Below are 13,021 nucleotides of genomic sequence, written 5' to 3'. Positions count from 1 at the left end.
GAAGTTTCTTACAGTGTGTTAAGTAAAATGTGTCTTCATTCGGTGTATCTTTTATTATCTGCTGAGCAGCTTTATTAGCTGTTTCAGTCAGATAACGTATCCCTACTGGTGCTGTGGTGTACTGTATGTAATGTCCTCAGATGACCTGGTAGATATTATGTGGTTATCATTTGCTGTTCTAGTCTTTTAAGACTAACTGTGACAAATATAGCCCTACCAGACATAACAAATTTAAAGGCATAATATGTAACTTTGCCCTGTGTTTACATAACAATACAATATAAATGTTTTAAACATTTCCCTCTATACCTACCAGGAGTAGTGTGGTGGTGTGTCTACCTGCAGAAACACATTGCCCCTCTTGCTGTATTTTGGTGTTTTCACAGTTTGTTTTGGTAGCCCAAAAATGTCCTGTCTACCAAAACACATAATGAAACCGGCAAGCGAGAGGGAAATGTGTTTCTGCAGTGGCTGATAACTGCGTTGCTAGAGGGAAATTATTGGGGAAATACTATGCCTTTAAGTAGCACTTGACTTTGACTTTTCTCTTTTTTTCTCCTTTTTTCATTGAGCATTGTCGCATGTAACTAAACTATATCAATGTATTTGATTATTATAAGAGGGGTCATGGATATTTAATTCTCTGCCCCTTCATTTAAAGGCAACTGACCGTTGGGGGATAAATCATGGTTGGAGAATTCACTCAACATACTTGAGTGTGTTCTTTCACAACAGCCTCAAAGGCAGGGGCATCAACATTTTTTCTTCAAGACTCAGCATGTGAAACTCTACATGAAACGGTGATTCATGACTATATGTTCTATATGGACTTTGAGGCATCAAAGATGTGAACGTTTGGAGAAAAAAAAAGAAAGGACATCACCATACACATACTCCAGATGGCACTGGCTAACCATAATGATTGACTAATGACCTGTCTATAGATACTGTCCATGCATCCTCAATGTAGTAAGTGCCAGCATTGTGCGGTGAATTAAAACACAATGTTGCAATTGTCTTCAAAGCATATGGTTATTGGTTAGTCACACACTACCCCAGCAGAAACACTGTAGTTCTGTATTTGAACAGCCCCTTGTACTCCTACAGGCTGGGGCGGCACCTGTCAGCAGTGTTGAGCGTGAGGAGTACAGGACGAAGGCTATATGTCGTCCTGGTGGGGGCTCCTCACTGGCAGGTGAGTCAACAGCAGTGACAACACAGAAATGTGTGTGGGTAGGAATTAATTGGCTTAACGACAAATTGTGGAGGAAAAGGGGTATAAAGTAATTGGCTATTCTAAAATATCATACATCATCTCATTCTGGCCAATCACAATTTGCGTCCTCACTTTTGTCTTCAATGTTTGTGTTTACACAAACACTCAAAAATGGCCATTCAATGTCAATGGCATTCAATGTTTGTGTTTTCACTCTAGAGTTTTTACACAAACAAAATGACTCAAAACTAGTCATAGGTGGTGGTAGCAAAATAATGTTTGTGTTTACACAAACCCTCAAAGCTGGACATAAGAGGGGCTATAGCGCCCCTCAAAAATAAATACAAATAATACCTAAATTGAGTGACACCAAATCCTATAATTTTTTTGCAGCAACCGCATGCAAGTCTTCCCTTCTTGTCCAAATCTGTAACTAATAGGGAATGTCTCTGCCGATAATAGCAGATACTGTACAAACTCACAATGCATCAGGTTGAGATGTTTGTAGATTTGCAATTTTCTACAAATGTTCCACCCCAGAATAGGGATGCAATAAGGATAATGGAAAAGTCAGTGAATGGACATTTAATTGCCTGCATGAGTTTTAGAATATAGCCTACTGGAAATTACAGTAGATGTGGTTATATACACAGTAAATTACAGTAGATGTGGTTATATACACAGTAAATGACAGTAGATGTGGTTATATACACAGTAAATGACAGTAGATGTGGTTATATACACAGTAAATTACAGTAGATGTGGTTATATACACAGTAAATGACAGTAGATGTGGTTATATACACAGTAAATTACAGTAGATGTGGTTATATACACAGTAAATCCCCAGTGTTGATTTATCTATTTTTAACTCTGCATGTACTTATGGGTTACATTTGTACACTCGGAGTTAAATTAATATCTGTTTCGAAATAAGCCAATCATGTCAAGCCAAAGCTTTTGTCAGAAGGCCGAGGCGTGGTTCATAATGACTTTGATACCCATGACAGGAGTTAGTGGGGTATTTTCCACACATACTGTACCGACAAGAAGGCTATTAATATTGTGTGTGCGTGCACGCACATGCGTGTGTCTACAAGGCGAGATACAACAAGGCATGACAGAAGTATTATTGATGTATTAACCTTAAGGACATAATGCCATTATGCTCTGTCTTCAGTTAAAATCTACAACTGTGTTATACACCACGTTCAAACTATGTAATTGTGGCTGTGATGTTTAATTCACAGCTAGCCTATTACACCAAATGTGATTGTTGTTGAAGAGAGAGAGAGAGACAGAGAGTTCAGAATTTTGGTATAGGGTCTACTTTTGACTAGTCTGGATGAAGCATTTCTTTCCGAGGTTTTAAATAGCTAACCACCTGTACAAGTGTAAACTTCACTTGGTTGTGAGGGGTCTGCAGGTGTCGGGAATGTCAAAGTCAAAAGTGAATCTACTGACCAAATTCTGCTCCGCTGCAGTTGCCACATTGGGAGGAAGTGCTGTTTACATAGCATAGCTGGACAATTAGATGCATCATCTGCAAACTTTCCACAATGCATCTTCAAGAACCCCTGTAATGTGTTTGTGTTATGTGTGACCATATGAATTTGTAGGCCTATTACACTGGAAAATGGAGAATGGGCCCAGTTCAACATAAATAAAACTATGAGTGAGTGAGTGAGTGAGTGAGTGAGTGAGTGAGTGAGTGAGTGAGTGCGTGCGTGCGTGCGTGAGTGCGATTCACCCTGCTAACAGGAGAACTGGGGACTTGAGCGAACTGGTCCCATTATGGGGAGAGAACTTTTAAAGGTAGGGCTACTCGAGAGAACTGGTCCTGCATGGGGGGAGAAATGGCCCTATTTCCCGTTTTACAATTTAGAACCCATTTATGATCACCCATTCCCCGTTTTATAATTTGAAACTCATTTCACTCATGATGAACAATGTAATGTATTTGTTAGCACTCTGACCACTTGAGAGCCCCACAACTACTGACGCTGTTAAAGACTATACCTTAAAAAGCTACCTTTTTAACAAAGTGTTTTCTGTTTATACTTATAGGAAGTCACATCTGCTATAGGTCTTTTCCCTATATGCTTTGATTTTAGTAGCATCTTATGTTGTTTATTTTGGATTGCAATTTTTATGCCATTGTTTTTCAATGGAATAGAAATTTGTGAAAATGTATATTATTATTATTATTATTATTATTATTATTATTATTTATTACTTGTCTGTACTTGTACACCATCAACAGCCAATAAAGGACCACCGTTCTTGGTGACGTAACTAAGGTATGTTTCAGGGTTGATATAAGGTCAATAACGGGTCTAAAGGATTTAAAACAGCAGTTGTATTAGACATTGGTTACTAGCACAGAGGAGTTACAGAGACCAATAGTTGACCAGGCAGTATAGACACAAGTTCTATAAGGACTAAAAGCAGCAGTTGTATAGATTATTATCACTATATACCAACAGTTACTGTCTACTTGACATCCAGTCACTCTTACAATAAATTATACTAATATAAAAAGATACTTACAGTTCTCCCCAGAGCCCCTAGTGTCCACCAGTTGTCTTGTATATTCTTTGGGCCAAGCAATCTTCATTCCTATACTCTCACCTATGGTCATGAAGTGTGGGTCGCGAATACAAGCGGCCGAAATGAGGTTTTTTCGACGGGTGACTGCATCTCCCCTAGGGAGGTCCTCGAGGCACGTCCCACTAGGTCCTAGTGATTGCAGGAAACACATGGCCTTGGAACGTCTCAGGATCCCCCAGGAGGAAGTCACTATAATGTTACTCTGGATAGGGAAGTCTGGAGCATTCTGGTGGAGCTGTTGCCCCTGTGACCCGACCTTCAGCGGTTGAAGATGGATAAATGGATGGATGGATGGATTCTTTGGGCCTATGCTTTGGATCTTGCCATTGTGTTCTTGAGCCGCGGAGAAAATTGTTATTATGAGGGTCGGCTTGGCACTTTTTGGCACAGTGTGTGTTGCACTAGCCTACTCGCAGTGCGTATTGTGTGTATAAGCAACGGCACTTTCACAACTCCATGGTTGTCTTGGTTTCCTGGTAGCCAGAAGTTTTCTGTTATTGACCATTAAGTGAAACTCTCAAAACTTCAAGTTCACTTTTGGGTTGTAGCAAAACACCATGTCGCAATATATATATATATATATATATATATATATATATATATATATATATATATGAAGTGGAACGCATATAAGTAAACTATAGCTTTCATAAGAATTCAGGTAAGCCACAACAAATATTATTAGGCCTAATACTGCATTATCTGAAATGTTGCATGGCTATACATTCTCAAAGTTTAACTGTATATGCTCATGGTGTGGCCCCCCATTGGTTCTTTGGCTGTGGAGTTGACAGAAGGTAATCCCCACCATGTTGTGAGGCCTTGCCTCGGCCCCAGTTTGGAGGCGGGGTGTTATTCATTCAAATCTGCCGGTGCTATAAAAAGAGGGAAGTTGCAAGTGGCCGAACTTGAGCCTGCAGAATCGTAGTGCAAGCCGCAAGGACACAGCTAAGCACTGAAGTTTCACTGTGGCGCGCACAGCAATCTTGCTGGGGGTTAAAAAGTCACAATGAATACAGTCAAGGCTATTAAAAATGCAATAGTGTGTCTTGTCCTCCTGCCACGTTTTCTAATGGCAGCCGTAATGTTTTGGTTGCTTGACTTTTTATGCATAAGGAAAAGGGTCTTCTTCAGCGTGAGGGAGCCAGAGGGAGATGCCATCATCGACCCCCCATTGTGCATATCCGATTCCAACAGGATGTGCACCTTGGAGTCCCTTAGGGCAGTTTGGCACGGACACAAATTGGACTTTCTGAAAGCAGCGCACCTTGGACACGGCGCGCCTAACACCGAAGTTGTTCAGCTGGACCAGACGCGCAGTCGGATCCTCGATTACGCAAAGGAACAGAGACCGCTCATCCTCAACTTTGGCAGTTGCACCTGACCACCGTTCATGGCGCGCCTGAAGGCGTTCCAGGGTGTTGTGCAACAGCACGCAGATATAGCAGACTCTGTAGTTGTGTACATAGAGGAAGCGCACCCCTCGGACGGGTGGGTGAGCTCCGACGCACCCTACCAAATTCCCAAACACCGGTGTTTGGAGGACAGACTGAGCGCGGCGCAGCTGATGCGCCTGGAGGTCCCCGAATGCCTGGTTGTAGTCGATAGCATGGAGAACTCTTCCAACGCGGCGTACGGAGCTTATTTTGACAGACTTTATATACTCCAAGACGGGAAAATAGTTTATCAGGGAGGCAGAGGACCCGAGGGATATCGGATCTCAGAGCTCAAGGACTGGCTTGATCAATACAGGCAAATGGAAAAATCCAGCAATGTAGTTATTAGCGTGTAGTATAGGTCCAATTTAGAGCTGTTCTGAGAAATATGAATGCTGAAACTTTTCGGTACAGCCGGAGAAATAAATTAGAGGCACACTATCTGTTTGTGTTTGTTAATTTATTTATTTCGCAATATGTTCCACATCGTCTGGTGGGCTGGACACATCATTTTATTGGACATCTTCTGCATGCAATCTGTTAATTTTCATCCGTTCATTTCATTGTAAATATTATTATTATTTCTTTTTTCACAAATGTCTTTCTCTTATCCTGGTATGGCTGTGTATACAAATAACGATGAGAATCTTGTGTGTGCGTATGTGTGTGCGCCTTTGGCATTACTATGATCGCCAGTATTGTTGTGAAGTTCGGTTTTTAAACGGATTCAAACCAGAAAGCCGATACTGATGTTGTCATACTGGAGATCGTGGTGACTGGTGAACGTGCTATATCTTTTAACTAGGCTATATTTTGATTTGTAAATATTGTTCACTTTTATGGGGTATATTTTCTTATAATAAAGTGATTTGTTCTACTCATGCATTGCATTCTTCCAAGGCACGTATAAGACTGCGCGAGTCGCGAGATGTAGCGGTGTCCTAAGTTGTTCTATTGAGCCAGATGAAGTCTAGACTTCATGTTCGCAATATGGATATCACCTTAATGGCAAAGAAAAGGGAAAATAAGGACACGTGCGTTAGAACAAACTCATTGCTATATAACCAATGCAGGATTCTATTCTATTCTATTCTATTCTAGTCTGTCTGTCAGACAGAATGTCTGTCTGTCTGTCTGTCTGTCTGTCTGACATATATAGACAATCTCACATGTCTGTCTGTCAGACATAGACAGACAGGCAGACAGACAGACAGACAGACAGACAGACAGACAGAAAAAAATAATATATACTGAATATATATATATATATATATTTACCAAGGAAACAGTGCGTTTACAAATTCTAGCATCTTGTAGGCTATGTGAATCGCCATAAAAATCAACCAAAAAATCGGAACATTAAGGCTAAAGGAGAAATGAAGATGCAGGAGTCAGGGATAAAAGTGCTGATAATTGCTTGACTTCACCTGAATTTAAACATTGTTGCCCATGACTTATTTTAATCAATAAGATAGGTTTAAGTATTAAGCTAAAATGAATAATGTAGGCCTATGTCAAAATAGATTATGATTTGCTTATAGCTAATTAAATGCATTGATATGTGCCAGTGATTTCACTTAAATGCTTCTCAGCAGATTATTTAAGGAATAATTCTTATACTCCCTACATGCTGTGTACTTTTTCATTAGTCCTATAAGGAGACATATGGTATTTATTTCATATAGGCTGTGTAGTATTTAGTAATTATAAACAAAAGTTAATTTCCTTAAATGTATCAACCTTTCCAGGTGATAGTGCTAGTAAAAGTAAAAACTAAAATAAAAACTAAAATAAATTAAAGGGCCTACAGTATCATAATTTAAAGTAATAAAGCCTCCTAAATGCATGTAAAATAGATGATATAAGAAAGTATTTCTAGTAAAAGAAAATTATTGGTTAATATTGCATCCTGATTTCCCACTACACTAACCCTTTTCCAATTTATAATCAGATAAGGATAATTCCATTATGCTTAGTGACTTTTCAATGTAGGTCACCAATCTCATGGTTTTATACCAAAAGCTTGAGGGGAGTTAAACTTAATACAAATTTCATTAATTAAATTGGTATTGAATAAACAAATACAGCAGTGACACACAACAACAGGTCTCTGTTGTGTTGCAACATAGCATGCCTGGCTTGTGAGGCCCCAAGAAGAAGTTACATTATTATTTCAAAATGGTGCTAGGCATATCTTTTACATTAGTATATTATTGTATTTGTATATATTTATAATATATAGTATTTGGTTTGCATTTTATTCCTGATTCCTGAGAAGTAATTATTGTATTGTTTTTTGTTTTGTTTTTGGGCACTATGGGTACACCTCAATAGGCCATGTGAGACTGGTGATTGGGCTTATAGGGAATGCATGCACCTGCCAAGGATGTCACATGGTTGTTTACCAGAGCTGGAGAGGGCAACTCTTGTAAATATAGATGAAACCTGCATACAACCTGCATGTCTTGAAGGAGCATAGGCTGATGAAGTTGAAATTGGAGTCATGATGTAGAAAATGGCACTACATATACTTCTAGTGTAAATATACCTTCCATAACATGGAAACAAAATGGCGTTCTAATCAAAGCTGTGCCACACATTTCAACAAAAATCTTTAGAACACAAAGGATAGCTCAGACATATTTTGGACCTGAATAATTGATTTACCACATCACGAATGGAGAGATTGCTTTCCCCATCAGAGGGTGGACTAATAGAAATTCATATATAATAAATCATATCAAATCTTGGCACCATTGTACTGTAGGCTTATATGATAATGATGATCTTTATTTATAAAGCGCTTTTGAAAACAGGGTTGCAAAGTGTAGGTACAGGGAGTAAGAGCCATTAACCAAACCAAGATAAATGAGAATAACAATAGTCCATCACCAGTGGTCATCAGAGGAGAGAACTTCTGTAGGTGGAGTTGATGCAGTGGTATAGAGGGTAGGCCTAAAGGTGACAGCACAATTCGATGGTCACCAACACAGCTGACAGGCCTTGTAGTCTGACATACTGTGGTCTACTGGTGAGGTAGTCTATAATCCACGCCTCTCACAGTGCTGCACAGCCTCGCCAGGTTTGGGTAGAGTCTCTGGCATTCTCCACCCTAATGTTTGCCTTTATATGTAAACTGCTGGACATCATGGGAGTCTCTCACCAGGGGCTTGAGGTGCTGCAGGATGTCTCTCGAAGTTCTTCATGATAATGTGACATCAAAGAACATGTCCTGTAATAATCGCTGAGCTGGGGCGCCTTCTTTAGCACTTCTTCAACACTGCTGCCATCTACCTGGAGCCTTTACCACTATATGGTTGGTTTTGTCTGGCCCTCCGGCCTCATTTACACTGGTCAAGACCAGTGTAAAGCAGAACTGCTTCCTCACCTGGCTAGTTGTGATGATCAGGGGTGAGGGTGTGGATGTTGAGCTGTCTCCAGGTGTAGACAAATTCTTAGCTGTGAATGATGCAGGAGGAGGGGTATGGGGCTGGGGGAGCGGGGAGGAGAGGTGTGTTTGGGGGCACTGGTGTTTGTGAGTGGAGACCCATGGGCTCCCTGCTCAGCTGTCAGCTCATATCATTTAAGTAATGTCTTAAAGCATTCTTCTTAATATAGTTCTCAAAATGTCAAATATTCAGATGCAAGTTTCCCTCAAACTTACCACACTTTTTAAAAACAGTTTTACAAAAATAGCTCAAATCTTCCCCTTGTTGCTTGGTTACTGCCTTTTCGGTGACAATACCGCTGCTTTGAGATCATCAGTGCTTCATTGTCACTCTGAAAAAAAATTAACAACCTATTTTTTTATTAATTAAACTTTAGTTTGTTCATTATAGTTTTAAATAATCCCCAGCAATATAAATATAACAATTATTATGGTCTGTTGGCAATTGTAATTGTGTTTACAAAATATCCTATATATATAATGTATAATATAATGCTATTGCTAAATTGTCATTGATCATCTTGCTGCTTTCAGTTACATATATTCTCTATCGAACAAGAATTGTAATTTTATTTGTATGGAGGCTGCGACTGTAGTCAAGACAACCTTCCCCAAATAATCCTGTTGTCAAACTCCGTCTGAGTCATTTTTAAGCTCAGTGTGAGCCTGAGAGGCAGACCTCCCTATCTGCGTGACTGCGTCTAAGAACTGCAACTGTGCTTTTCATACCAGAAGATGAAGATACTGAATAGTTAACACGGCTCATCCATTTGCCTGATAGTATCCCTTTTGTAAGAATCCAAGAATCCTGTGGGGTGCCACAGATGTTCTGTGGCTATCAGTAAAAGGCCGGCAGGAGTTGTGGTCACAGAGGTAGCAGTTGTACATTAATGTTTCATATACCAATTCACTGTTATTAATTTATGCCACTATTTTATCCTTGAACCATCAAGCCTGATGGATAACTCTTCTATTATTTTACAGTACATGAAATGTACACTTTTTGGACAATAATGTAAAGTAAAATAACAACAACAACAATTTCCTCAAGGGCCCTTCGAGGAAATTGGGCCGTGCAGTACTGGGTTTGAGGCCCCACAGGCAATCGTCCATGGATGTTGAGTGTTAGGCAGCATCCAGAGGTAACAGAAGGAAAGCAATTTAGGGTCACAGGCCAGAACTGGAGATAATAACTTCAGCTGTTCAGCTTTTACTTTATGACTGGAACAGTGTATTTCACGTCTTCTCTTTCCCCCGGGGTCATATGACACACATGTACTTACTGTATGCCAAGTGGTACGTCTAAATGCCTGAATTGTAAAATTGTAAAAGGCTACCCATTCAATCAATTTGAATAAACATGTGTGAGTCATTAATTCAGTCAGCACAGCAGACCAAACTGACACATTGGCATCTTTTGTCATTTGAATTTATTGCACTGCTACCAGTTAAACCAGGAGTGAGCATATTGATAAAATTGGTTGAACTAGAGCAGTGCCCATTGGGCACTGGTCTACTTAGAACTATGCAAGTTGTAAAGTTATTTTGTCTGTGTCCCTTATATGCCCATATATGGAGTTCTTTGTCAGGCATGGCCAAATATAGTCTATGCCGATGTCAGAACATCATTGTGATGTCAGAACCCATAGATCTAGGGGTGATCAGGTGTGATCATTTGGCTAATTTGGGCCCTGTCCAGAGTCTAGGCAGAGGCCTTGGCAGTTCTGGACAACTGTGTGTCTGACCAACTCAATGCCGGGCACTGCTCTCCCTGTGGTGGTGTGGAACACGTGTGTCCAATTTGGAGATGGTGGGGCGAACGGTTCTCAAGTTACGTGGATTACAGATGTGGGGCGACTCTGGCTCAAGAGGTAGAGCAGGTCGTCCAATGATCCATGGGTCGGTGGTTCGAATCCCGGCTCCTCCTGTCTACATGTCGAAGTGTCCTTGGGCAAGACACTGAACCCCAAATTGCTCCCGATGTGCTGGTTGGTACCTTGCATGGCTTCCGCTGCAATCGGTGTATGAATGTGTGTGTGAATGGGTGAATGTAATGCACAATCTATGTAAAAGCGCCTTGGATAAAGGCGCTATATAAATGCACCATTTACCATTTACCATTTCACACACGTACACACAGAGATATGGTGCATTTATAGATATAGATAGATATATTTTAAAGCTTAAACACATTTTCAATGAAACAGGTAAAGCACATGAGATGATCTCACCAATTAGAACTATACATGTAGTTCTTAGGATCCAGCAGGGAAGAGGCTTGCAATGCAAACATTGATTCCATTGCCCTCTGTCAGAGTACATGGATATGGTTTTCATACCGAACAAGCCATTTTACTTTCTTGTGATTTTACTGACAAAAACTCAAGTTAAGTCCAGAAAGATATGTAATGTAGAATGCCTTCCGGGAAAGCTTACAATGAGCTGGATACGTAGGTAACTTTACCTTGGCGGGCTATTGTCTCAGTGCTAGCAGCTAAGGCATTTACATAACCGCACGGCGCAACATGATGTGTAATCTATTGGACTGATGTGGTTTGGGAGTTTGGGACTATGGTGAACCCAGGAGGAGCACACAGTACAATATTGTTAATTTTTTTCTGCAAGTTATTCAATTCTCAGTTAAGTTAATATTGTGGATTTTGTGTACAGGTATGTGCCATTATCCAATAAGGCTTGCTCAGCATTTGCTCTATAATTGGCCTCATTCCGATTCGTGAGAAATGTTTTGATTTAGAGATTAAACAAATTGCTCATTGCAACCCAATTAGTGAAGTCTCTTTTCTGCAAGAAATGCTATGCTTCTGACAGACTTTTGAAAGGTTTCTCATCAGAAGAGAGACAAAACTAAAACTAAAAAGCATTAGACTAGTAATAACTTCATAAAACAAATATGGGGATAGTAGTCTGTGTTTGTATGGTGATCCATGATGGCACAATTTCTTCTGAGTTAATATTTAAAATATCCCATGGTTTTAAGGGTGTTCAAAGAAACAGAAGCCACACTATTTCATTAATGAGATGAATAATATGTTTGTTGTTCTCCCTAAGGTATTTGCATAATCCTTCCATTATTAAGAGCTAGCTGTAAATGGTAGGTTCCTTTTCTGCATTCCTCCATGCCAAACTCATGGCTGAGTCTGTGGGTCCTCTTCTGATTCCTTTTAGATGGAGGACACCTGCTGGTCTTAATCTGAGACTACATGTCTTTTTATTATTATTTTAATATTTAACTTTTTACAACCAACTTAATACTTTGTCCTAATTACTTAGGCTATATTATTATTCTATGTCATAAACAAATAAAACAAATGTACTATATCACAGTATGTTGACTATTTACAATTAATAATTAATAATTTAATAATGAATTAATTTACAATGTAGGGATTTAGCATGCACACACCTATCCAGAGCAAATTACAATGTGAAAGATCAGAGTACTTGGTAAACACAAGTCATTAAATTGTCACTTTATATGTGCAGATACCCTGTAGTGTAGCCTATACAGTTATACTCTATATGTTGGTTTGTTTACTGTTGAATGTTGCACATTTAGCTAATGAACCATGCTACTGTATACCGGCATATGAGAATGTTTTTAATTAATCACAATACAGTACGTTAGAAGTATTTTACATAGTAACGTTAAAGGTTACTTTAGTAACCACGGTTGTATATATAAATTGAACGAAATACCTTTCGTTTATGGGTAGGTTTCCTTCAAAACCTAGCTGCAGAACATTATTTTATGTACTCCCAGGACAGAAAATTCTAGAATTTTCGCTGTCCTGGGCTCTAAGGGTGACGTAGGAAGCCACGCCTATCCCGTATAGATACCTGCGTGGCTACGTCAGCCCTCATTCGGAACTTTTCTTCTGCTTTAGAGAACAGAAGGGCGTTCCACGAAAGGTATTTCGTTCAATTTATATATACAACCGTGGTTACTAAAGTAACCTTTAACGTTGTATTATATAGAAATTTCACGAAATACCTTTCGTTTATGGGACTTTATGAACTCCCGTGACCTGAACTTCCAGTGGGTCCCAGGTAAACCTTTTGGGAGGGGCTCGGACCCTTTTGGGTCCAGAACCTAGTCCTTGTGGAGAGCAGGAGGCAGCGCTATGCTGCCCTGATGCCTTACTGAGCAGCGGCCCCCAAGACCGCGTGCGCTAGCGAATGCGCTGCCACATCTAGGTTATAGTATGTGGCGAAAGTCGAGGGTGTAGACCAGCTTGCTGCTGTGCAGACTTCCTGAATGGAGACACCCTTGTAGAGTGCCCAGGAAGCTGC

The 13,021-nt window shown here is 39.9% G+C and overlaps 1 protein-coding gene across 1 annotated transcript; it reads left to right on the top strand.

Annotated features, from left to right (window-relative positions):
* The first annotated feature begins 4,750 nt into the window (after positions 1–4,750).
* On the top strand, positions 4,751–6,141 carry LOC306941703 (thyroxine 5-deiodinase-like). Its single transcript, XM_079527316.1, has one exon. The coding sequence runs from the start codon at positions 4,836–4,838 to the stop codon at positions 5,616–5,618; it is 783 nt and encodes a 260-aa protein (XP_079383442.1). The 5' UTR covers positions 4,751–4,835; the 3' UTR covers positions 5,619–6,141.
* Positions 6,142–13,021: the final 6,880 nt, after the last annotated feature.

Source organism: Electrona antarctica (assembly GCF_951216825.1).
Source record: "Electrona antarctica genome assembly, chromosome: 18".
In the NCBI taxonomy this organism is placed as follows: Eukaryota; Metazoa; Chordata; class Actinopteri; order Myctophiformes; family Myctophidae; genus Electrona; species Electrona antarctica.
Note: the sequence above shows the minus strand (reverse complement) of the source record. Positions and strands in the feature narration are given on the sequence as shown.